The following is a 27073-nucleotide window of genomic DNA, read 5'->3' as shown; positions in this document are numbered from 1 at the left end:
ATTTTGATTTTGTAAGTTCATTTGTACGATTAGATTTCACATATAAGTGATATAATTTGATGTTTGTCTTTCTCTGTCTGACTTGGTATTATCATCGCTAGGCCCATCCATGTTGCTTCAAATGGCATTATTTCTTTCTTTTTGATGGCTGAGTAATATTCCATGGCATATATGTACCACATCTTCTTTATTCATTCCTCTGTTAATGGACATTTGGGTTGCTTCCATGTCCTGGCTGTTGTAAATAGATAGGAGGGTTGGCTTTGAATGACTGTCCTGGGGGACTGGGCAGAGCCTGGGGGACTGGGCAGAGACACTTATGACTTTTAAGTGTCTTCTAAAATGAGTTACTCTTTCCTGAACCATTTTTTCCTTCACACACATTTCATGCCATTCCAGACACTGCCCATTTCCTTGCTAGAGTGCCAGGAGAGAGTGTGGCAGAAATAGTGTGAATGAGAAGACAGTGGCCTTTTCTCCTAGCCTGTCCAATCAGAGAGAGGCATCATCACTGACTTCTGCCTGTGCAGTCAGTTTCCAGAGCTGCAAAGTCTGAGCAGTTTAGCTCCTATCGCTGACTTTTTCTAGCATTTTAAACTGCAGTTGAATTCTCAAGAAGGGGGGAAAAAAATCTAAAGCCAAGGAAAAGTTTTTAGACTCTGGAGTTACCTTCTATGTAGAAGATACATTTGTTGTAATTATCTTTTAGCTAAACTTTTTTCTTTTTTTAAGTCTTATTTTAAGATAATTTGTCTGCTCCCCTCCATGCCAACTTTCCTTAGAAGCATTGCTGAGTTGTAGATTTTTCAGCATAGTCTTGCTTGACAGAGTTTTTTGTTTTTCAAGATCTATGGTCAGGAATGGCCAGGAGATAATTTATACGTAATTCATATTAAAGTGTGAAGGATCAGGAACTCCTGATTTCCTTTTAATTCTTCTAGGAGTATTTGTTTGTCATGACACATTCATTGTAATTAGTAAATTTCAGGCACCAATTTTTATCAAGCTCTGAGAAATGTGGAAGAAAGATTGGTAGCTTCTAGTCTCTTCTCTCCAGATGAGGTGAGAAAAAGAGAAGAAAAAAGTGAGCAGGGAAAGATACTATTTGATATTTCTTGGAACTAGAAACTCAGAGAAACTCTGGTATGTTCGTTTTCTATTGTTGGATAACAAGTTATCACAGATTTAGCAGCTTAAAGCAATGCATATTTGTTATCTTATCATTTCTGTGGGTCAGGAGTCAAGGCTATGAGGTCATCTGCTCAGAGTTTCACAAGGCTGCATTCAAGGTATCCACCAGTATCCTTTTTAGTGCTTTCTCTAAAAGGAGGATGTCCTTCTTTAAGCTCCAGTGATTGTTGACAGAATTCAGTGCCTTGTGGTGGTAGGACTGAGGTGCCCATTTTCTTGCTGGCTGTCAGCCAGGGGCTGCTCTCAATTCCTGGTGTGAGGTCTGCCCACAGTTCCTGGTCCCATAAGTCCTACACAGGGGCCATCTAACTACTTTGGTTCACCTGGAGAATCTCTTATTACTGTTGGCTAAAAAGATGAAGTCGCATATAACATACACTGGCCAACCCTACCATCACAGTTGCCGTATTCTGTTGGTAAGGAGCAAGTCCCAGATTCCCTCTCCACTCAAGGAGAGTGGACTACATAAGAGTATGACACCAGATGGATAGAGATCGTGGGGCCATCTTGGAATTCTGCACACCATACCAGCTCCTTTGAATCTCTGGTGTGAGATTCTCTGGCAAAGAATGTTGGCCATGCTGGATATGTAAAGCCGTATATAAAACCCCAGAGTCTTGTACATGCATAGTCATAACAGCATATCCACATGATCCAGATGCCCATTGATGGGTGAATAAGATAAACAGAATGGAGTGTATGCATATGATGAGTTATTATTCAGCCTTAAGAGAGAGTGGGGAAACCCTTCCTTTTCATGCTACAATATGAATGAACCTTGAAGTCATTATGCTAAGTGAAATAAGTCAGCCTCAAAATAATAAATATTATTATTCCACTTTATTTTCGGTACCTAGAGAGTCAGATTCCTAGATACATAAAGCAGAATGGGTTTCCAGGGGCTGGGAGGAGTTCTTGTTTAAGTTATTGTTTAATGGGTACAGAGTTTTAGTTATTGTTTAATAGGTACAGAGTTTTGGTTTGGGAAGATGAGAAAAGTTCTAGAGATGGACAGTGGCAACAGTTGCAAAATATTGGGAATGCATTTAATGCCACTGAGCTGTGCACTTAAGAATAGTTGAGATGGTACAGTTTGTGTTGTGTATTTTACCACAATTGAAAAAAATAAATGCCTGAGGCTGATTTGACAGCATGTCCCTGAGTGCCAGGCTGTTTCAGATTCCATATAGGATGCTGGGAAGAAAGAATAGGAGTAATGATTGTCACTTTCCTGCATTTATTGGTTATCTTGTAAAGGACAATCAGATATAGCAAAGTCTTGTGAAAAATGAACATCAGTTGATTATTAATTAATCAGCTGCTAATTTCTTAATAGTAACTGATTGACTGCTTGTTGCGCCTTCAGTAGAGGCTTATTCCCAGCACTGTGGGAAAATAGAGGGAAAAAAGCAGCTTCTGACTCCCTTGTGTTTTCTTGTTTACAGCTGTAATTCTTAAGTGCAAATGCACATTATAATCACCAGGGGAGTAGTAAAAAATACTGATGTCCTGATGCAACCCCGAAGGAATCTGATTAAATCAGTTTGAGGTGAGGACCCTGGGTACAGGATTTACAGATGGTCCCTTGATGATTCTAATGTGCAGTGACAATTGAGAACCATTTTTTTTTTTATAGGAACAGGCCTTCCTGCAGCTGACCCCAGAAATATTCAATTTGACACTTTAAGAGCAATGCTCATTACCGACGTCTAAGAGAACTATTTACCATTTCTACCTAATTATCACGCAGCACAATGATGATAATGCCCATCATTGTGTGTGTCAGATTAATGGCCTTAGAAACTGGGGTTGTTTTCAACTTTTCATTGTTCAACTCTATTCTTGGATCCTCCCAGGAACTGGATCATCTGCACACATTTAAGAAAGGGAGAGAGAAATGTTGTAAGCATGAAGTAACAGTAAACATGATTAAATTACAACTGTACTTAATTACATGGGTCATATGGAGTAAGAGGGTTGACAGGAGGCAGTCATGCTCATTTTCTGATTACCCACGGAATGACCTCATCTTTTCATGCTAGCTTCTCAAATTATAAAAGTGTGCATTTGTTAGCTATTATTTCTTGTTGATTTATTACTCAAAAAGTTTTGAAAGTGAAAAGTGAAAGTGTTAGTCTCTCAGTCGTGTCCGACTCTTTGTGACCCCATGGACTGTAGCCCACTGGGCTCCTCTGTCCATGGGGATTCTCCAGGCAGGAATACTGGAATGGGTTGCCATGTTCTCCTCTGGAGGATCTTCCCAACTCAGGGATCGAACTAGATTCTTTACCATCTGAGCCACCAGAGAAGCCTTATCTTGCTTATTTTCTGTGCCTGTTTTGTGGGTGACTGGCATTTCCCATTTCCGCCCTTCTTTCTGCACATGGATTTTTTAAGCTGGAAATTAAATGTGCTTTATGTTAGTTCTGTTGAGTCCCTACATTGTGTTAGGTGCCATTCTGGATTTTAGGTAGAGAAAGAGGAAAGGGTAGTCATACCCTTGAAGATCACAGTCTGTTTGGGGAAATTAAAATGTATTGCAGTCTCGCATAATTGATGTCCTAAGAGATGGGTATATGAAGGAGGGAAGGAGCATCATTTGCTTTGTGGGATCAAGGAAACCTGCATGGAAGAGCTGGCATTGACCTGGGTTTTGAGGAGGAGTGGATGGCTGGGAGACAAAGTAGCCTGGCACATCTGGAGGTCTGTAAGCCTGGAGTACCCTGAGCATGGGGAGGCTGAACAGGTGAGGGGTCTGGACTATCAGAAGTTTTATTCACATCATTGAAGAGTCTCCTTTAATAAATAGCAGCGGATCTCAAGTATAGTACTTTTAGAGCTGTGTTAACTCCAAGATTTTTAAGTTGCTGGTAACTTACTGACCTATAATAGTACCACTATCGCTTCTGTAATATATTTTATGTGCCAGGCCATATTCTTAGTGCTCTGTATGGTTAACTAACTTAATTCTCATAGAAATCCTATGACCTGTGGACTGTGTTTATTGTCATTTTACAGCTGAGAAAACTTGAGATTAAGTGACTTGCCCAGGGTTCCACAACTTATAAGGGACAGAATTAGGAATCAAGCCCTGGTATTATAGCTTTTGATCTTGGGCCCTCTACAAATATGCCTTATCATATGCTTTCTATTCGTATATATGATTAAGCTATGAAATGCCACACAAGTAAATTTGCCTTGGCCTTTGTGCTCACAAGAAATACTTGACAGATAAGAAAGTAGGTGGAGGCCCCTGGTCCCTACTGGGCACTGAGCTTTGTGCAAAGAAGTTTGCAAGACACATTCTATGGCCTGACAAAAACAGTGAGAACACAGGCCTGTAGTAAACAGGACCAGTGAAGGAAGATGGAGAGCCTGGCTTAACAAGAACTGTCAGTGGACTTTGACAAATTAAACTTCCTGAAGCAACCGAGAGGACAGGAATTTATTGCTTCAAAGAATGTTGATTATTTAAGTTGGGGGTATAAAAGGATTACAAAAGGATTATCAATGGACCTGCCACTGATGGGCATCAATTCGAGATCCAGCCCTATTGAAGGAACTTTGAACTGAGCATAGGGTCTTTGCAGTGCTTCTTTGTGGTTTCCAGAACTTTTCCCATCCCACTCTTTCCCAGACGAAAGCATCCTATAACTACTACTATTGCCAACTACAACTATTACTGCCATTTGTTAGGTATGTATTGGCATCTTATCTTAGTTAAGTGCATAGTATCTGTATGACATAGGTTATGATTACTCAGCTCTTTTTACAGGGGAGAAATCTGAGGTTCAGAAAGGTTAAGTGACTTGACCAAGGTCACACAGCTAGGACGTGGCAGAGTTGAAATTTGAACCTAGGATCTTCTGCCTCCAAAGCCATATACGCATTTTAGCTTTTAAGTGAATTTTTAATTGATGTGCTCAAATCATAAAATGAGCACACCCATGTAACCTCCAAACAGATCAGGAAATAGAATCTTCCTTACCAGTACCTCAGAAGCCCCTCTGCTCCCTGCAATCCCTAAACATTATCTATTTCAAATGTGTATGTGTTATGCCCCACTCTTTGTGACCTTATACATTGTAGCCCTCCAGGCTCCTCTAGCCATGGGATTCTCCAGGCAAGAATACTGGAGTAGGTTGCCATGCCCTCCTCCAGGGGATCTTCCTGGCCCAGGGATCGAACCTGCGTCTCCTGTATTGGCAGGCAGATTCTTTACCCCTACCACCACCTGGGAAGCCCACTTCAAAGGTAGCACTTGTATTATCAAATATTACTATGCCTATTTTTTAACTTTATGTTAATGGAATTATAGAGTATGGACTCTATGGAGTCTGACTTCTTTAGTTTATATACTGAGAGTCATTTATGATGTTGTGTGTGGCAACGTTTCGCTATTATCATTGCTTTATAGTGCTTGTTGCATGACTGTGCCACAGTTTATCAGTTTTACTTATTGATAGACATTCGGTTGATTCTGGTGTTTAGCAAATTTAAATAATGCTTCCATGAGCAGTTTTGCACATGTCTTTTTATTTATATATGATTCATGATGGGTATATACCTAGGAATGGGCTTCCCAGGTGACTCAGTGGTAAAGAATCCACCTGCCAAGCAGGAGACGTGGGTTTGATTCCTGGGTCAAGAAGATTCCCTGGAGAAGAAAATGGCAACCCACTCCACTATTCTTGCCTGGGAAATCCCATGAACAGAGGAGCCTGGTGGGCTGTAATCAATTCATAGGGTAGCAAAGAGTCAGACACGATTTAACAACTAAACAACCACAAAAATACTTAGGAGTGGAATTTCTGGGTGGTACATTTTATCTAAGTTCACATTTAATATAGATTGCCAAATACTGTGAGTAGTTTTCCAGAATGGTTGAACATACCCTGCCAGCACTGTATGAGTGTTGTTACTCTCCATCGTCACTGGTATTTAGCATTGTTTTCGTTTTAGCTGTTCTGGTGGGTATGTTTATGGCGGGTTTATGTTGTGCTATCTCACTGTGGCTTTGACATGCTTTTTCTTGATATTTAACAAAGGTGAACACTTTTTAATTTATGTATTCTCCATTGATGTCTGCTTCCCCCTGTAGCTTTGTAGTACAACTGTTGTCATAAATCAAGTATCTATGTATGTTTGGATGGCTTTTTGGTCTCTCTGTGCAGGTCCAAAGGTCTTTTTGTCCATCCTTGTGCCAAGAGTATAGTCTCTCAATTATTTTGATTAATAATAATTCTCAATATCCATTACTTTAAGTCTTTTAGTTTTGCTATTGTTCTTCAGTGTTGTAATGGCTATTCTTGGGCTTTCTTATGACTAAGAATTTTAGAAATTGCTTGTCAATTTTCATGAAAGTTTTTTTTAGGATGTTTATTGAGATTTCATTGATCCTGATCAATTTGAATACAATAGACATCATTAAAAAATTGTCTTCTCATTCATGATCTGCTAATATGCCCCCATTTATTTAGATATTCTTTCATTTCTCTTATTTTGTACTTTGTATAAGGCTTACACATTTTGTTATATATATATAATCTTATTTGGTTGATATTTTTGATCTTTTAAAAATGATGTAATTTAAAAATTTGCATTTTTACTTTGCTTCTGGGATATAGAAATACAACTGAATTTGCTTATTGACCTTGAATCCAGCAAGATTCTTGAAATCAGTTATTAATTTTGATGGTTTTACCTGTACATTCTTTTGAGTTTTCCATTTAATTAACCATGTCTTTTGGAAAGAATGGCAGTTTTATTACTTCTTTTCCTGTGTTTATATTTTTGATACACTTTTTTCCTTTTTGATTCTTTTATTGTCTTTGTATTAAATTTGCTCAGACTCTATTCTGGGTGAAATTGAAGTGTCCCCATTTCTAATATCTGAAGGAAAGCATTTCCAGGAAATGATATGATACTTTCTGTTTTTGTTTTGTTTTACAGATTTTTTAAAAAAAATCAAATTAAGAAAATTCCCTTCTATTCCTAATTTACTAAGTGCTTTTTTTAAAAAAAATTAAAACATATACCGGTGTTTAATTTTATCAAATACTTTTTCTTCATTCAATAAGATTTTGCTATGTATTTTACTCCTTTGCCCTTTTCATGTGGTTAATTATGTTGATTTTTAGTCTGGTCTAGATGTGTTTGTTTTTGACCTTTGTACCTATCTTTATTAGGGACTCTGTGTGACCCCATAGATGGCAGCCCACCAGGCTTCCCTGTCCCTGGGATTCTCCAGGCAAGAACACTGGAGTGGGTTGCCATTCCCTTCTCCATTATTAGGGATATTAACCTTTAATTTTTCCTGTAATATGAGTTTTTGTTATTAGGCCATTCTTGCATTAAAAAATAAGTTGGAATTTTTTTCTTTTTTCTATTTTCTGGAAAGGATTATATAAGCTTAATAATATTTTTTCCTTAAATATCTGGAAAACTTAAAGATAATGTCACCTAGGTCTAGAATTTTCTTTGTGGAATAGTTTTTATCTATTTATTGCTTATCAAATTTTCTCTCTCTTTTTTTTTTTTAAATTTCAATGTGGGTATACTATATTTTTCAGGGAATTTTCTTTTAACCTAAAATTTAAAAATAGTTATTTATATTATCCCTTCATTTTTCATATCTGTGATATCTACGGTGATGTCTCTTTTCTCATTTCCAACTTTGGCAATTATTCTTTCTCCGTAACCTCCTAACCTTCCCCCCCACCACCCCATTCTCCATGAATTTATCAATTCTATTAGACTTTTCAAATAAAGTATTTTGAGTTGTTTTGATTCTCTTCATTGCACTTTTTCTTTTTGTGTCATTTTCTGCTTCTTTTTTTGTTACTTCCTTTCCCTTTTTATAAACTCAGTTGCTTTTCTTTTTTTAGCTCTTTAAATCACTTTCACTTAAGTTGCTCATTTTTAATCTGTTTTCTTTTGTAAGCTATTTAATAATGTAAGTTTTCCTCTTAGTTTTGAATTAACTGAATCCCACAAGTTTTGAAAAATCACATTTTTATCATTTATTTCAAAATTTCATCTGGCTTCTTTATGATTTAATCTTTCTTAATCATTGGGCTGTTCAGAAATATATTACTCAGTTCTCAAACATTTGAGGATTTTCTGATTAATTTTTATTGATTTTGTCTCTGATCTCTAGCTTAAATTTTTAGCTTTTATTGTTTTCAAAGAATATGCTTGTATTATTCAATCTTGTGAAATTTGTTAAATTTGCTTTATGATCCTCATATGGTCAGTTCTCATGAAGGTTCCACGTGTAATTGAAAAGAATGTGTATTCTGAGTTTGTTGGAGTACAGCTTTTTAAAATGTCAATTAGGTCAAGAGATTAAGTAAAGTTTGATAGTCAGGTGTTTAGATCTTCTATTTTCTAACTCATTTTTGCCTGCTTATTCTATTAATTACTTAGAGGGATGTATTAAATCTCTAAAAATGGTTGTGTTTGTCTATGTCTTCTTTTAATTTTGTCAGTTATTCTTTTTGTCAATTTGATGATATCTAATTAGATGGACAAAGATTTAAAATATATGTATCTTCCCAATGCTATCAATATAAAATATTGCTCTTTATTTCTAGCAATAATATCTTTCATTAAAGCCTACTTTCCCGTATCAAGGAAAATTTTCTTTACATAGGCAGAACTTGTTTTATTGTGCATTCGCTTTATTGTACTTTAAGATATTGCATTTTTTACATATTGAAAATTTGTGACAACCCCATGTCCATCAAGTCTATAGGTGCCCCATTTTTCCAACAGTTTGCTCACTTCATATCTTTGCATCACAGTTTGATAATTCCCACAGTATTTCAAACTTTTTATTACTGTATTTGTTATGATGATCTGTGATCAGCGATCTTTAATATTACTACTGTGAGTTACTGAAGACTCAGATGATGGTTAGCATGTTTTTGCAAGAAAATATTTTATAATTAATGTGTGTACATTTTTTTTAGATGTAATGCTATTGCACACTTAATAGTCTACAATATAGTGTAAAGATAGCTTTTATATGCTCTGATAAACCAAAAAATTTACGTGACTCACTTTGTTACAATATTTGTTTTATTGTGGCTGTCTGGAACTGAACCTGCGATATCTCTGTGGTATGCCTATAATTGGGCTTCCACGGTGGCTCAGACTGTAAAGAATCTGTCAGTAATGCACAAGACTGGAATTTGATCCTTAGGTCAGGAAGATCTCCTGGAGAAGGAAATGGCTACCTACTCCAGTATTCTTGCCTGGAGAATTCCATGGACAGGGGGCTTTGGCGAGCTACAATCCATAGGGTTGCAAAGAGTTGGACACAACTGAGTGACTTTTACACACCCATGCCTATAGTTGGTGTTTACATAGTATATCATCTTCTGCCTTTCTATTTTCTTTAAGGTATACCTCTTATAAGCAACATATACTTGGTATTTTCTTTCTTTTTTTTTTTTATCAATCTGACAACCTGGTCTTTTAATTGAGATAGTTAATGTATTTATATTTAATGTAAATAAAAACGTTTGGGTTTAACTTTAGCATCTTACTATTGTTGTTTCACTTTGTTTCACTTTGATTTCTTTTTTCTCTACCTCCCATTTTCTTGAATTAATTAAGTATATTTATTATTCCATTTTCCCTTCTGTTAGCTTTCTAGTTGGAGAAGGCAATGGCACCCCACTCTGGTACTCTTGCCTGGAAAATTTCATGGGCAGAGGAGCCTGGTAGGCTGCAGTCCATGGGGTCCTGAAAAGTCGGACACGACTGAGGGACTTCACTTTCACTTTTCACTTTCATGCATTGGAGAGGGAAATGGCAACTCACTCCAGTGTTCTTGCCTGGAGAATCCCAGGGACGGGGGAGCCTGGTGGGCTGCCGTCTATGGGGTTGCACAGAGTCAGACACGACTGAAGAGACTTAGCAGCAGCAGCAGTAGCAGCTTTCTAGTTAAACATTCTTAGACTAATCTTGTAGGAATTACCCAAATTGTAACATTCACTCTTAAATTATTCAGTTTCCAATATAGATTAATACTTTTATCAATACCGAGACCTTAAATTTATATTAACTCCATTTCTGATCATGCAATTTTGGCTTTTGTTTTCATACATTTATCATGTATTGTAAACTCTACAAGGTATTATTTTTTAAATATTTATTTTTATTTATTTGGCTGTACCAGGTCTTATGAATAGTTGTGGCTTGTGAGATCTTTTAGCTGTGGCATGCAAACTCTTAGCTGCAGCATGTGGGATCTAGTTCACTGACCAGGAATTCAACCCAGGCCCCCTGCACTGGGAGCACTGAGTCTTAGCCCCTTGACTACCAGGGAAGCCCCCTCTACAAGGTATTATTTTTATTCTTTTATGAAGATGAGTTTCCTTTAGTCACCCACACTTTACTTTTCCCATTGTTTCTTTCCTCTAACATCTGGGATCATTTTTGTTCTCTGTTAAGTCTGTTGCCAGTGGAATTGTATTTGGAATATGTATTCATTTTCCTTTAATTTTTAAAGGCTCTTTTCACTGAGTAAAGATATTGAACTAGGCACTCTGAAGCACTTTGAAGATATTCCATTGTCTTTTGGTCTCCATAATTTATGTTGGCGAGTAAGTCAGTCCTATTATCAGCCATTTGAAGGTAATAACGCCTGTTTTCTCCAACTGCTTTATAGATTTTCCTTTTGTATTAGTTTTCAATAATTTGTCTATGATGGGACTAAATATGCTTTTTTATGTATATATTTTATTTGGCATTTGTTGCACATCTTGTCCATAGCTTGATACGTTTTCACTGATTTAAGAAAATTCTTAGATATGATGTTTTCATAGATTGTTTCAGACTAATTTTTTCCCTTTCTTTGGGGCCCAGTTGGTGGCTCAGATGGTAAAGTGTCTGTCTATAATGCTGGAGACCCGGGTTCAATCCTTGGTTTGGGAAGATCCCCTGGAGAAGGAAATGGCAATCCACTCCAGTACTATTGCCTGGAAAATTCCATGGACAGAGGAGCCTGGTAGGCTGTAGTCCATGGGGCTGCAAAGAGTTGGACACGACTGAGCCACTTCACTTTCACTTTCTTTACATATATGCTCAACTTCTCTATCATGCCTTATATGTCTCCTATATTTTGCTTTTGATTTTATCGTTCTTCTTTCTATCCTAGATTTGATCCAGTCTTCTATCTGGATATATTCTGCCTGCCCATATTCATTTTCTAATCCTTATCAGCTGTGATTTATTAGATTTTAAACCCATCTATTGAGTTGTAAACTTCAGGAATTATATGTTTAAATTCTAGACTCTCTATATGATTCATAAAAATATTCATTTTCTCAGTTAACATTTTCTATTTTGCCTTGATTGTCTTAAACATAGTTATACTAAAGTTTTTACCTGATACGTACAATTTTTTAATCTACTGTGGATCTGTTTCTGTTGTCTTTTTCCTCTTCATCTTCATCCATTTGATCTTTTCTCCTGGTATGCTTGGTAATTTTTTATGACATGCCAGGTATTCCATATAGAAAAAATGTAGAGAAAATTTGAGCCCTAGATTTTGTGAACATCCTTACAGAAAGATTTACCTTTGCTTCTCACAGGCAGTTAAGCAAGGGCAAATACTTTTAGCCAAAATAGTATTTGTAGTTTTAAAGTTAGTTTGGGTTTTTTTTTTTTCATTCCTGTTTGGGTTAGTCTTTACTTCTAGGTTATAGCTCTTTTGATGTCCCATCTGTAATCCTAGGTTTACTAGGATCTGTCTTGGTGTGTCTTAAACACTGACTTGTGTCTTCCAAGCTCTTTGAGGCTGCCAAAATTCTGCTCAGTGCTGCCTACAAATCAGTAAATGCCTTAGAGGGAAAAGAAGAGGTGAATGTCAAGTTCATGTTCTCTTGTTGATTATCCTTCATCAGGCTGTTGCTGTGTTGATAGGTCTCCAATGCTATCAAGCAGGTTTGTAAATATATATTTCAATCAGCTTTTATACTTGTTTTATGTGAGCAGGGAGAGCTGTGCTTATAATGGCTGGCCTATGTCATAGTTAGAGAAAGAGTGGCAAAGTTCATACACTTAATCACTATTGTATGTAGCTTCATAAACAGATAATTCAAGACAAGACTCACTTGTCCAAGAATTTATGAATTACTTTGGAGAAAAACTCATAGAACTCTTTTCTAAAAGAATATTGCAATGTGTTTATGTACTAAACTAAGTTAAAAGGATCTAGAAACTCTTTGAGGCTATCAGTTCAGTTCAGTCACTCAGTCGTGTTTGACTCTTTGTGACCCCATGAATTGCAGCACGCCAGGCCTCCCTGTCCATCATCAACTCCCAGGGTTCACTCAAACTCATGTCTATCGAGTCGGTGATGCCATGGACCATGCTTAATTGCTTTTAATGTCTTTAGTAAATGCTTAGTAAATTTGTTGAGGTGAATGGGCCTGAAAACACATATTCTAGGAGTTTGGGATAGAATAAAAGGGTGTGTGAGCTACTGTATGCAGGCAGCATCGGTCATAGGGATTTCTTGTTAGATGTATAATATTTGGTAGGTCGAGGGGAAAAGAAACTCAGTTCCAGGAGAAAACATGTGCCAAGTCTGAGGATGAAGCTGGCAGGCATAGGAGACAATGAGGTTACCAATGTATCTGTAACGAAGGATTTGTTTTAGGGAGTAAGTACTGGATGTATAGAGTGGATGCATGTGATAAGAAATGTGGGAATACCACATTGTGGGATGTTGATTTTCTTCTATGGGCAAAAGGCTTTTCATAATACTTCCATGCAATGTTAATAGAAGCTAAGCCAAACAAAGAAATAAAGAAGACGTTGAGGTTTGGAAAACATTGATTTAAACAGATTTGTTTACTGTAGGATTTCTTTGAAACTTTAAAGTGTGCATGGTAAATTCCCAAAATTGTCTAAACTCAAAAAATTTTTGTTTATAAAGGAACAGTGCTTCTGGGAACATGTTTTGGGAAATTGGGATATGTGGGCATTGAAGAAATACTTGCTGGAATATGACACCGCATGAAAGGCTTGTGAAAGTTGGAGCTTTTATGGTATTTTTCACAGATTTCCCCCAAGAAGAACATCTTGCAAAAGTCTTTTTTTCACTTTATATGAATTGAGTGAATTAATGATTTTAGTGGATAAAGGAAGAATGAGATCAGAGTGAAGTCAGTTTTTTACAAAAATTAATCTGATAGAGTTGGACTATAAAGAAAGCAGAGCGCCAAAGAATTGACGCTTTTGAACTGTGGTGTTGGAGAAAACTCTTGAGCGTTCCTTGAACTGCAAGGAGATCCAACTAGTCCATCCTAAAGGAAATCAGTCCTGAATATTCATTGGAAGGACTGATGCTGAAGCTGAAACTCCAATCCTTTGGCCACCTGATTTGAAGAACTGACTCATTTGAAAAGAACCTTGATGCTGGGAAAGATTGAGGGCAGGAGGAGAAGGGGATGACAGAGGATGAGATGGTTGGATGGCATCACCGACTCACTGGACATGAGTTTGAGTAAACTCCGGGAGTTGGTGATGGACAGGGAGGCCTGGCATGCTGCAGTCCATGGGGTTGGAAAGAATCGGACGTGACTGAGCGACTGAACTGACTGAACTGAATCTGATAGTGTGGTATAGTATATGTGTTTGTTTGTGTGTTGTTTTTTTTTAAACCACATTTTTCCCAAAATTAATCTGATAGTGTAGTATAGGATGGACTACAGGGGTAAGTACCACTTACAAGGGTAAGTAATTACCATGAAATTAAAACACGCTTGCTCCTTGAAAGAAAAGCTATGACCAACCTGGACAGCTTATTAAAAAACAGAGACTTTACTTTGCTGATAAAGGTCTGTCTAGTCAAAGCTATGGTTTTTCTAGTAGTCGTGTATGGATGTGACAGTTGGATCATAAAGAAAGCTGAGTGCCAAAAAAATTGATTCTTTTGAACTGTGGTGTTGGAGAAGACTCTTAAGAGTCCCTTGGATGGCAAGGAGATCAAACCAGTCCATCCAAAAGGAAATCAGTCCTGAATATTCATTGGAAATACTGACGCTGAAGCTGAAACTCCAATACTTAGGCCACCTGATGCAAAGAACTTCATTAGAAAAGACCTTGATGCTGGGAAAGATTGAAGGCAGGAGGAGAAGCGGGTGACAAAGGATAAGATGGTTGAATGGCATCACTGACTCGATGGGCATGAGTTTGATTAAGCTCCAGAGTTGGTGATGCACAGGGAAGCCTGGTGTGCTGCAGTTCATGGTGTCTCAAAGAGTCAGACACAACTGAGTGCCTGAACTGACTGACGTGGGTAAGAAATTAGAAGCTGAGAAACCAAAAGGAAGCTGTTAAAATTATCCAGACCTAAGAATTTTTTTCTTGGATATGGTGACATCCTTGGAAGTGGAAACTAATATGGATAACAGTATATTTTGTAAAGAGAACTTGCAAGATTTGGTGATAGATTAAATGAAAGAGTAAGGAAGTTTTCAAGGTACTCCGAGAGTCTGGATGACTCTGAAGTTGATGGAGTCACTATAGGGAAGAAGGAGCTTCTATACGAGAGTGTTTTGTTCCCTTCATGGAGCCTGTGGCTTGATGAAGAGGATCATAAAGTACTAATTCCATGAACTTTTACTTTGGGTTGGAGAACCTTCTTTCTTTCTTTTGTTTTAAATTTGGCTGCACCATGAGGCATGTGAGATCTTAGCTCCCCAACCAGGGATTGAACCCTGGGCCCTGGCAGTAAAACTGCTAAATCCTAACCACTGGACTCCCAGACAAATCCCTTGAGAACTTGCTGTGTAGAAAAGAACACAACTTTTAAACACAAAGCTAGGGATGGGAGAGAATTTGAATGAAAAATACAGGAAAAAACTGATTAAAACAAGACAAAACAAAACACTGTATTTGAGTGAAAGCAAATATATTGTGTAAAGTTTCTCACCTAGCCCACAAGGCAACTTTTCTTCTAGCACATAATTCTAAGATAACTACCAATGAAGTATGCTAGTTAGAACATTTGAAATATCTGGTGACGACGATTAGGTAATTGCTTTGAGCTACTTCTTTTCCAAAAGAAACTGAAGTGTTCTAGGATTATCAACAAGTGGACTTCTGATTTGGGGACTAAATATGCTGTGAGATTGTAAATGTAGGTTCTGTCTAGTCTAGGCATACTAAGAGTCAAAACATAAGCAAAACCAAACTATCACCATCACCGTCTATGTCTGATCAAACCTTATGAGTCCCAGGGGAGGCGACTTCTCCAGCTCAGAATAAGAAAGAGATGGAATGGAATCAGCACAGACTTCAGACTCATAGACTTAGATTTAAATCCTGGGAGGGGGGCAAAATAGTTGCTTTTCAACTTTTAGTCTGTGTGTGCATGCTCAGTCCTTTAGTCGTGTCCGACTCTGCTACCCTATGGACTGTAGCCTGCCAGGCTCCTCTGTCCATGGGATTCTCCAGGCAAGAATACTGGAATGGATTGCCATGCCCTCCTTGACCCAGGGATCGAACTGCCATCTCTTAAGTCTCCTGCATTTGACAGGCAGGTTCTTTACTGCTAGTGCCACCTGGGAAGCCCAGCTTTTAGTCTACTTATCTATAAGTAGAAATAGTCATTATCTCATAGAATAGTAGTGAGGGTTAAATAAGATAAAAATGACTAGCACCATGGGAACTGGGTATGTATATACACTAATGAATGAGTACTGTGTTATAGTCTCTTACATAACCTTCTGTCTATCATATAGACCTGCCTCTTTTCCCTTTAAACATCACATGTGCATTAGTATTGCACCTAGAGATCTTGAAGTTTGCTACATTTGTGATGATGACAATTCAGAGTGATGATAAAATTGATTTCATCATGATTAACAGAAAAATATTCAAAAATATTTTCAAAGGATTTCCACATCATGAATGGTAGTTATAAGGGTCAAGTGTTGGTGGAGCTAGAAAAGACTTTTTGTCCTTGCTGGAAAAGTTGTAAATTGTTGTTTTTGTTATTCAGTTGCTAAGTCGTGTCTGACTCTGGTGCCCCGTGGACTGCAGCACACCAGGCTTCCCTGTCCTAAAACTGTCTCCTATGGTTGGCCGAAACTCATGTTCATTGAGTTGGTGATGCCATCCAACCATCTTATCCTCTGTCACCCCCTTCTCCTCCTGCCATCACTCTTTCCCAGCATTAGGGTCTTTTCCAACGAGTCTGCTCTTCGCATCAGTTAGCCAAAGTATTGGTGCTTCAGCTTCAGCATCAGTCCTGCCAATGAATATTCAGGGTTGAAATCCTTTAGGATTGACTGGTTAAAGCTGTAAACACATGGGTAGTAATATTAAGAATAAAGATGTTTTTCACTAATTGTAATTCAACATTTCCTTTCCATTACATCAGTGAGAAGAAGCTCATTACAGATGCCCTTAATAAAAATCAATTTCTGAAGAGATTGGATCCTCAACAGATCAAAGACATGGTGGAATGCATGTATGGGAGAAACTACCAGCAAGGGAGCTACATTATTAAGCAAGGAGAACCAGGAAACCATATCTTTGTACTGGCAGGTGGGTTTCACAGATTTTTAGTTATAATATAACAAATATTTGCCTATTGTTTAATGATTTTTTGCACATATTTATAAAAATGCAAAATTGGTTGTTCTATTTGTAGAAAATATAACAGATTGAGTTCATGAAATAATAATATTTATTGGTCAAATCATCCTGATGTTAATAATTAATAGTTATAGAATGCTTTTTATATGTCCAGCATCCTACTGAGTATTTAATAGAGAGATCTCATTTCAGCTCACTAATTCTCTTAGGCAAGTGCTAATATCTTCATATTACTAATGTGGACTATGTCACAGAAAGGTTAAGTAACTTACCCAAGGCCACACAGCTCATTAGTGGTGGAGCCAGAATGCAAATTCAACAATCTGATTTGAAAGTTAATACTTATTAATCACAGTGACACTTCAGAAAGGTGTTTTAGAATATTCAGAATACCACTGCTTGTGCTGGCTTTTTACACTGTTGTACCATGAAAAAGAAAACAGTTATTTTTGTGGCTCTGTTAGATAGTTTGGTTATATACCAATGATTTCAAAAGATCATTTAGTTGCATTTAACCAACAGCTGGACTTCCTATGTGGCGCACACAATAGATAAGTCAAATGAAATACCTTAAGATTAAGGCTGGTGTATTTAGAACCATTTAAAGGAACTCCTCCATACCCAATCACTTGAACATGCTTCCATGCTAGGTAGATCATAATAGTTAGAAGGAAATGGATTTATTTCTCAGATGCATGTCAAATGCATATCAAATCTTGTAGTGGAATTCAACAATGTTTGTGTGTTTTTTTGGATACAGAAGCAAGAAATTATCTGAACAGGACTTGTCGTTATTGAATGCTCTGTCAAATTCTGAATTTCCTCAACTTTTTGAGTTTTAGGGAAAAAAGTTGACTAGCTTGCCCAGATGGACTGCTAACCTGGAATGTGCTGTGGCCGTTTATTTTGCTTCCTGGCCATCTAAACAATGCTTTTTCAAATTTATAAATTTTTATTTATGGTCAAATATGATCAAAGCCCATATTTGGGCTTTGGGAGTTCTGAGGGAGACTGAATAAGACATGATTTCTATATAATAGGCTCCAGTTTCATCCACCTCATCAGAACTGATTCCCAGAAAGAAAAACACCAATACAGTATACTAACGCACAACATAGGTATTCAGATCAGGTGCATTGAATGACTGGGTAGACAGAGCTGACCCAGAGGGGTTGTACTTAGCTGTGAATTAGGAGAAGGAAAGACCAGTTCTTCAAGGGAAAGAGAAATAACCCTGCCATTTTCTTCCTCTAAGAATATAGGTCTTATTACATATGGTTTTAATTAGCTAATCAGCTTTCCTGGTGGCTCAGACAGTAAAGAATCTGCTTGCAATGCTGGAGACCAGGGTTCAATCCCTAGGTCAGGAAGATCTGCCGAAGAAGGGAATGACTACCCATTCCAGTATTCTTGCCTGGAGAATTCCATGGACAGAGGAGCCTGGTGGGATACAGTCCATGGTGTCACAAAGAGCTGGACAGGACCCAGCGACTAACACTTGATTAACAATGACTTTATTTGCATTTGTTTGAAAGGAAAGGAGAGAATTACCCAGGCAGAAGAATTGTGAGGAAGTTACCTCTCCTTCCCCGCCAACCTCTGCTTAGCTGAAGATTGTTGTCAAGTGCTCTTTCTTTTTATGTCTTTAATTTTAGAACAGTTTTAGGTTACAGAATAATTGATAGGAAAGAACAGAGATTTCCCATATACCCTCTACCCATATCCATAGCCTCTCCTGTTATTAACATCACTCACTAGAAAGATGTTTTTTTTTTTTTTAATAACCAAAGATGAACTTACTTTGACACATTATAATCATTCGAAGTCCATCCTTGGTGTTGTGCAGTCTATCAGTTCAGTTCAGTTGCTCAGTCGTGTCTGACTCTTTGCGACCCCTTGAATCACAGCACGCCAGGCCTCCCTGTTCATCACCATCTCCCAGAGTTCACTCAGACTCACGTCCATCGAGTCCGTGATGCCATCCAGTCATCTCATCCTCGGTTGTCCCCTTCTCCTCCTGCCCTCAATCCCTCCCAGCATCAGAGTTTTTTCCAATGAGTCAGCTCTTCTCATGAGGTGGCCAAAGTACTGGAGTTTCAGCTTTAGCATCATTCCTTCCAAAGAAATCCCATGAAATAAATGTATAATGATATATAGCCATCATTATAATATCATGCAGAGTATTTTCACTGTCCTGAAAATCCTCTGTGCTCTGCCTATTCATCTTCCCCCGAACTGTTGGCCACTGCTAATCTTTTAGTTTTCTCCATCATTTTCCCTTTTCTCAAATGTTATATAGTTGGGATCATGCATTATTTAGCCTTTACAGATTGACTTCTTTCACTTAGTAATATGTGTTCAATGTTCCTGCTTGTCTTTCCATGGATTAGTATCTCATTTCTTTTTAGCGCTGAATAGTATTTCATTGTCTGGATGTATCACAGTTTTGGGCTTCCCTGGTGGTTCAGATGGTAAAGAATCTGCCCACAATTCAGGAGACCTGGGTTCAATCCCTGAGTCGGGTAGATCCCTTGGAGAGGAAAATGGCAACCCACTCCAGTATTCTTGCCTGGAGAATTCCATGAACAGAGGAGCCTGGGGCCCGGCGGGCTACAGTCCATTTCTACAGTCCATACAGTCCATGGAGTCCCACCTGGTGGGCTATACAGTCCATGGCGTCCCAAAGAGTTGGACACGATTGAGTGACTAACACACACACACACTCACATACACACACCACAGTTTATTTATCCATTTACCTACTGAAGGACATCTTGGTTATTTCCAGGTTTTGACCATTATGAATAAAGCTGTTGTAAACATCTGTGTGTAGGTTTTTGTGTAGACCTAAGTTTTCAGCTCCTTTGAATAAATACTAAGGCACACAGTTGCTGGATTGTACGGTGAACGTGTGTTTAATTTTGTAAGAAACCACCAAACTGTTCCAAATTGGGTGTACCATTTAGCATTCCCACCAGCAGCGTATGATAGTTCCCATTGCTCCACGTCCTTTCCAACACGTGGTGGTGTCAGTGTTCTCAATTTTGGCCATTCTATTAGGGGTAGAGTGATATATCGTTGTTTTAATTTGTTTTCCCCTGTAAATGTGATATAGAGCATCTTTTCATAAGCTTATTTTCCATCTGTATGTCTTCTTTGGTGAGTGTTTGTTAAAGTCTTTGGCCTGTGTTTAAACTGGGCTGTTTTCTTATTGAAGAACTTTAAAAGTTCTTTGCATTAATGTATTTTGTAAAACAGTTCCTTATCAGATGTATCTTTTGCAAAAAAGATATTTTCTCTCAGTCTGTGGCTTGTCTTTTAATTCTCTTGCTATTATTTTTCTCAAGCACTCTTCTTAGGGACTTCATTTATTAATTCACTTCAATGAATGAGGGCTTAAACAATGATCAAAGCATGATGAGGTAACTTACCCAAGGTCACACAGTCAGTGACTAGTCAGAGCCAGGCAGGCTGACTCCAGGGCCAGAACACTTCTCAGTCCTGACAAGTTAGTCTTTCCACCAGTGTAAACACCTTTGTTGTGTTTTCAGGACATGAAGTGATTGTTGTGTTTCTTGTACAAAAGAAGTAGTTTCATGTGCTGCATTTTTTGGGGCGTAGAATGAATTTAAATGAAACACTTGCCATCTGCTGCTTCAGGGAAAGAGCTTTGTAACGATAATAACACTGACAATATATTGTGGCTGCCCTGCACAGTTTGCAGGATCTTAGTTCCCCAGCCAGGGATCAAACCCATGCACCCTGCAGTGGAAGCACAGAGTCCTCACCACTGGACCACCAGCAAATTCCTAAGAGCTAACACTTATGTGGCACTTGTGTGCCATCTGTGGTTCTGTGATCCTACTTATAGTAACTTGTTTACTTGTCACCACCATATGAAGTAAATGTGATTAATTTTATCTCAGATATTGACAAGGAACCCATGCAGAGTGGGTACCTCTTAATGCTAATCAACTAATAGAGAGTGGGCTTCAGTCTGCATTCCTAACCACTTTATTACAATGAGAATCGTAAGATATCTTACCTGGATGCTTTGTGTACCTTCTGCTTGTTTTATTTTAATTTATGGAATCTCAGTGGATTTTGATTATTTGTGTGTTCTTACGTTCTACTTGATAGAGGGTCGACTAGAGGTGTTCCAAGGGGAGAAATTGCTGTCATCCATCCCTATGTGGACCACGTTTGGGGAGCTAGCCATTTTATACAACTGTACAAGAACTGCCTCTGTGAAAGGTAACAGAAGAAATGCTCTAGTTTTCATTTGCTACACAGTGTTAAAGACAATCTAAATCACTGTTGTATCCTGAGTCTTTTTGTCTTCTGCTATGCCCCTTATGCTCTTATTAATAGAAAGGCAATGCTCATAAAAGGATTTATATTGAAGCACTTGTCTGAATGATTCAAGCTTAAAGAAACCTTTCCATTGGATACCTGTATGTAAAATATGAATATGGCTTTAAACATAATTGATTCTAGTATTTGCTTTAGTTGCCAATGTCAACTTTTTACTATGTAGATATTTGTCTTTGGCTCATCCAGAATGTTTGCTTTCTATTCTCCATGAGGTGATGACCATATTATAAATCAGAAAAAGTAATTATACCAATAAAATGTGTAAATATCAAAAAGGACATGAATTAATTAATGAGAGTTTTCCTGAGTGATTTTTGAGATTAATTCAATTGCTTCTCCTTAGGGTTCTTGTTTTTATTCACTTTATTCATGGTCATATCATGTTTTCTTCTGAATTAACTTAGATCTAGTGTTTCTCAGTGTTTGTTAGGTTATCTGTGTGAGCACTGTTGCAGTATTTGATAAAAATGCAGATTCTAAGTCTCCACTCCAAGCAATGTCTGGCAATGGGGCCCAGGGATCTTTATTTTTAACAAGAATGTCAAACTAATTCTAATTCACTCTGAAATTTAGTAAACCAGAGATTTTGATTTTGGTTTATTCTGTAGGCTCTCAACACTGCTATAAAAAAAATCTCACTATCATAATTTCATATAGATCTTTTGGAGTGACTACTTCTGCTTCTCTTCCTTTTTAGAATATATTCTTGCTTTTAATGTCTTTCCTATGAAAAGGCTGTCTCAAAAACTGTCTTGCATAATCTCTTTGAAAGTGATTTTATATATTTTATGTAAAAGTAACCATAGAGATTCTTAAAATATATTGGCTCTCGTTAGCAACGGTGTCTAAACAACATAAAAAGACATAAAAACAGACTCACAAGCAGAGACCTTTAACTTTCAATTATCTGCTTGTGAAGTCTTCACTTTTTGGAATAGATGCAGGCTGGCTGGCTTTCTTTTGTATCACAGCCCAAATCTAAAATATGTCCTGATGATGCAGTGTGTAATTAAGAATTGCAAACTAATTTTAATATCATCCTAAGCAAAACATAATTAGAATGGAAATCTTTTGCTGCTCACTTCCAAATCATGGTTCATTTCAAAGCCCAAAATGATTTTATAAAATTACCTACTCTTTACATCACTACTTCCTTCCATTTTGCATGTTTAAATAATGCCTTTTCCAAGAAAGATAATTTTATGACAGTACATGAAAATTTTATTAACATTTTGAAATGTTTTCTTAATGTAAGAGCTCAACAGGGTTTTATTATTTTCTTGATTTTTCTAAAGCTATTACCAATGTTAAAACATGGGCACTAGATCGAGAGGTATTCCAGAATATAATGAGAAGGACAGCTCAAGCTAGAGATGAACAGTACAGAAACTTCCTCAGAAGGTAAGAGCAACGCATTGATGGCAGAAAGAGAAGGTGGTCTAGCCACACTGTGGGTATGTTGGTTTTATCAGAGTAATTATTTTACTATAGCTTTTCTTATTTAAGCATTTTCCACAAGATTAAGCCAAAGGAACACAAGTATTTTCTTGCAGCAAATGCCACTATATATGAAAATTTGTGTTTTATTCCCATTAGCCTTTTCACTGATTTATTTCTCTTGCTAATTTTACCCTTGTGTTGATGGAGTCATTTCACATAGTATAGAGTAATGTCCAAAAAATTCCTAAAATATTCATTTGGGTTGCTCAGTTGACTTTTAAAGATATCCTATAATTTGAAAGTTGATAACAAAAGGTAATAATGCTTTGCTTAAAATAATATTAAATTATTTTACTGTCCTTAATTGCTTTACCTGAGACATTTTCTCATTGGCATAGCCATACTATCTTCCAAATTACTATTTTTTTTTTGTAGCAAATTAACTTGCCAAAAATATGCTTTCCATCATGACATGGAGCCTTGAAACATGCATTTTGTAAACTGTCCTGAACCCCCAACTACTTGGATGCATTAAATTATAGAGAAACAAGTACCTATTTAGCTAAAAAAAGTTAACACATTAAAAACATTTCTTGGAAAGTATAAGTTTCTTATTTAAAATCTTTCTGTGTGTTTTGGGGGAGATTTGACAGTCTCTGAAGCTACAATGTGTAGTGTAATGATATGTAACCTATGATAAGTGATAATAACAATAAAATATCCTGCAGTTTCCAAAAATAAATTCTAAGTTCTTTTTAAGTATAATTAAGTTTATCTTTCATAACTATCCTGCAGAGTCAATGATTTTAGGAATGTGCAGTGCCTAGCCCAAAGTGAAGACTCAGTGAATACTGAACGGAGGCATTGTTAATCAGTAGAACATTGCAGGCATTGAGGTTTTACATATGGACTCTCTTTGATGTTCTTTCCCAGACACAATAATGACTCCTGGCAGAGAGCAGCAGTAATGACAAGCAGGTGCCTTACCTATATGCTAATCAACGCCTTATCCATCAGGTTGTGGGGTCTACCTGAGTATTTGTGTTAGTTGCTCAGTTGTGTCCAATTCTCTGCCACTCCATGAACTGTAGCCCACCAGGCTCTTCTGTCCATGGAATTCTCCAAGCAAGAATACTGGAGTCAGTTGCCATTCCCTTCTCCAGGGGATCTTTCCTACCCAGGGATTGAACCTGGGTCTCTTACATTGCAGACAGATTCTTTACTGTCTGAGCCACAGGTTATCTCAAAATCCAGCAACTGAGCAACACAGATCTGTATTTAAAATTAATGCAAGGACCAATCGGGGATACATGAATAAACCAGTGTCTATGGGTTGCATCAACCCACTCCAATACTCTTGCCTGGGAAATCCCATGGATGGAGGAGCCTGATAGGCTACAGTCCATGGAGTTGCGAAGAGTCTTACACGACTGAGCAACTTCACTTTCACTTTTCACTTTCCTGCACTGGAGAAGGAAATGGCAACCCACTCCAGTGTTCTTGCTTGGAGAATCCCAGGGACGGGGAGCCTGGTGGGCTGCCGTCTATGGGGTCGCACAGAGTCGGACACAACTGACGTGACTTAGCATGGGTTGCATCGTGTCTGAGATAAAACCTGAGCCACTAGGCGTCATTAGTGGTTCATTCCCTTGAAATCTACTGTGTTCTGCCTCAATGGAAGGAACTCAAGAGAATTTACTAGGGCACATTCCTTCTTTCCTGTTTACTTTCCTTTCTTCTTTTTGTTATCTCATTCATACATTTTTTTCAACCAATATGTATTCCAGGCCTGAACATTGTGAGTTCAGTGGTGAACAAGATAAACCTAATCTATGCCTTCATAGATGGGAGACAGATTAAAGATTTTTTCTCATATTAATTTCCTTACCAACCCCCAAGGGTGATAAGCTATACAACATATTTTTCACAAACATTATAGATCCCAGTTTGGACCAGAATTAGAACTTTCATGATTGGCATGTGTTAATCAATTAAACCAAAGGAACAAAAATTATTCCCTTGCAGTAAATACCACTATACAGAAAAAAAAAGATTCTGGTTAACCTTTTACCTTTTCATGTGTAAGAAGATGTATTAGAGAAATACATTTGTGTTTGCTTCATAATATACAACAAGCTCTTTTTTCATTTACATATTCTTTCCCGATGGCTCAGTGGTGAAGAATCCACCTGCAGTATAGGAGATGTGGGTTCGATCCCTGGGTTGGGAAGATTGCCTGGAGAAGGAAATGGCAACCCACTCCAGTAATCTTGCCTGAAAAATCCTATGGATGAAAGGAGCCTGGCGAGCTACTGTCCATAGATTGCAAAGAGACCCTACTGAGTGACTGAGCATATTATGAAATATTTGACATATATCAAATGATGCACAGTACATATGTAAGTTATAAGATATAATAACAGAATGAGTACCATCAAGCTACTGCCCAATATAAGCAGAAAGTTAGCAGTGCTGTTAGGGTTCTCATATGCTCTCCTATGTATGGTCATTTTCTAGTCTTCCTTGGAGTATCTCCTCTCCTTGGACTAGTCTATATTCTGAAGTTTGGTAATCATAACCTTGGTATTTCTTATTATTTTGCCTCTAGCTTGGTTTAGCCTACTTTTGAATTTTACAAAATTGGTATTATTTTTGCAAGTCAATTTTTTTACTCAATACCTTCTGTTAAGGTTCATCTACTTGGTGACAGTGAAGTCGCTCAGTTGTGTCCAGCTCTTTGTGACCCCGTGGACTGTAGCCTACCAGGCTCCTCTCTCCATGGGATTCTCCAGGCAAGAATACTGGAGTGGGTTGTCATTTCCTTCTCCAGGGGATCTTCCCAACCCAGGGATTGAACCTGAGTCTCCCACACTGTGGGCGGACGCTTTAACCTCTGAGCCACCAGGGAAGCCTTCTTTATTATTTTGCCCGTAGCTTGGTTTAGCCTAGTTTTGAATTTTACAAAATTGGCATTATTTTTGCAAGTCAATTTTTTTACTCAGTTCCTTTTATTAAGGTTCATATACTTGGTTAGTGCAGGCATTTCTTCTATTATAGAGCTCTGTCATCTGACTCAACCACAGTGCATTTACTGCTCTGCCATTGGGGTGTTCCAGTGTTTTGCAATTACAAATGATTCAGATGCAGAAGTTCTTAGACACAGCTCCTGGCTACGTGCCTCCTGAAGCACTGTGCCAGAATCAGTTTAGAGCTTTTTTTGAAAATCAGACCCAATCGTGTATTTATGGAGGAGCATTATTTGTTTCCTTAGCAGTGTCAAATTTTAGATGGTAAGAAAAAAGTATTTACAGAAATGCTATCAACAGTCCTGAGTGAAAATGGGTAAAGTAGAAATTTCTTTAAAAGTACAATTTAAGCATATTGATTAGTTAATAATAGTGAGTGGAATTTTTGTTTTTGTTTTTTCAAATAATTTCAATGATCTTTTCCTTCTCTGTTTATTATTATTATCTGTAAAAATGTTCTTATTACATGCCTCTGGCTACCATTAATTTTAAAAGATTGTACAATATGACTAATAATCAAAGATCATTTCCATGCTAATTCCTATGTTCCCCCTGGATTCAGTCTTAACTTAATTACAGGATTTAGATGAAAATCTGATCCTCCTCTGGAAGTGGAGGACCTCATTCATGCTAATAAGAGAGATATTGAGATGTGGAACACATTTCTGGATGTGATTCATTTTGAAAGCCAACAATAAATGTAAACATTTTTTTTTTCTCTAAACAAAATTTGGTCATTTTCCTTTCATGGCATCTTACAATTTTTATTTATTTGCCTAGGATAAATGTCTGCTGTTTTATGTGATCATATAATTTCAGTGTATTTGAAATCTGTTTTTGAAATTCAGTTATTTATGTATGATATATATGGAGATTTACTTTGGAAAAATTAAAATATTTGTTTAAATGCGTGTATAAATTTATATAGAGGTGTGTATTTGTAGTTTAATTCAGGAAGATAATTAAATAAAGGTTTCTTTTTAATTTTGAAGTGTATCCTTGCTGAAGAATTTACCTGAAGATAAACTAACCAAGATCATTGACTGCTTGGAAGTGGTAAGAAATTTTAAAGTAAAAAAAATATATTTCATTTTAAAGTAAAAAATATATATTTCATTAAAAGATTGTATAATCTCGTCATTATTAGCCTTGTAAATGAATAAAAAGGAAAAGATGGTGATCACTAATCTACAGAAACCAGGAAACATTTTCACAGTAGAAAAACTTTGGGCTAACTCACACTGAATTAAGGGCCTGGATTGGGATTCAGGGACTTTTCTGAAATATATAAAAGAAAATTGGATTTGCATGTGTAAAGATTTACATATTTTAATCTTTTTTAGTATATTTTATAAAACTAATCTGCCTTACTCAAGAGGTATTTCATTTTCACCAATTAACATCACATGCTTTACAGA

General features: G+C 37.3%; 1 protein-coding gene across 7 annotated transcripts in view; it reads left to right on the top strand.

Moving 5' to 3' along the window:
- Positions 1-27073, top strand: part of PRKG2 (protein kinase cGMP-dependent 2) — a 128518-nt gene that overhangs the window by 28662 nt on the left and 72783 nt on the right. For all 7 annotated transcript variants that reach the window (XM_042251548.2, XM_060417653.1, XM_060417654.1 and 4 more), the window contains 4 exons: positions 16598-16764; positions 20956-21069; positions 22485-22590; positions 26648-26711. In XM_042251548.2, coding sequence (XP_042107482.1) covers positions 16598-16764; positions 20956-21069; positions 22485-22590; positions 26648-26711 — 451 coding nt within the window. The remainder of the gene's footprint in view (positions 1-16597; positions 16765-20955; positions 21070-22484; positions 22591-26647; positions 26712-27073) is intronic.

This window comes from Ovis aries, chromosome 6, assembly GCF_016772045.2.
Source record: "Ovis aries strain OAR_USU_Benz2616 breed Rambouillet chromosome 6, ARS-UI_Ramb_v3.0, whole genome shotgun sequence".
NCBI lineage: Eukaryota > Metazoa > Chordata > Mammalia > Artiodactyla > Bovidae > Ovis > Ovis aries.
Note: the sequence above shows the minus strand (reverse complement) of the source record. Positions and strands in the feature narration are given on the sequence as shown.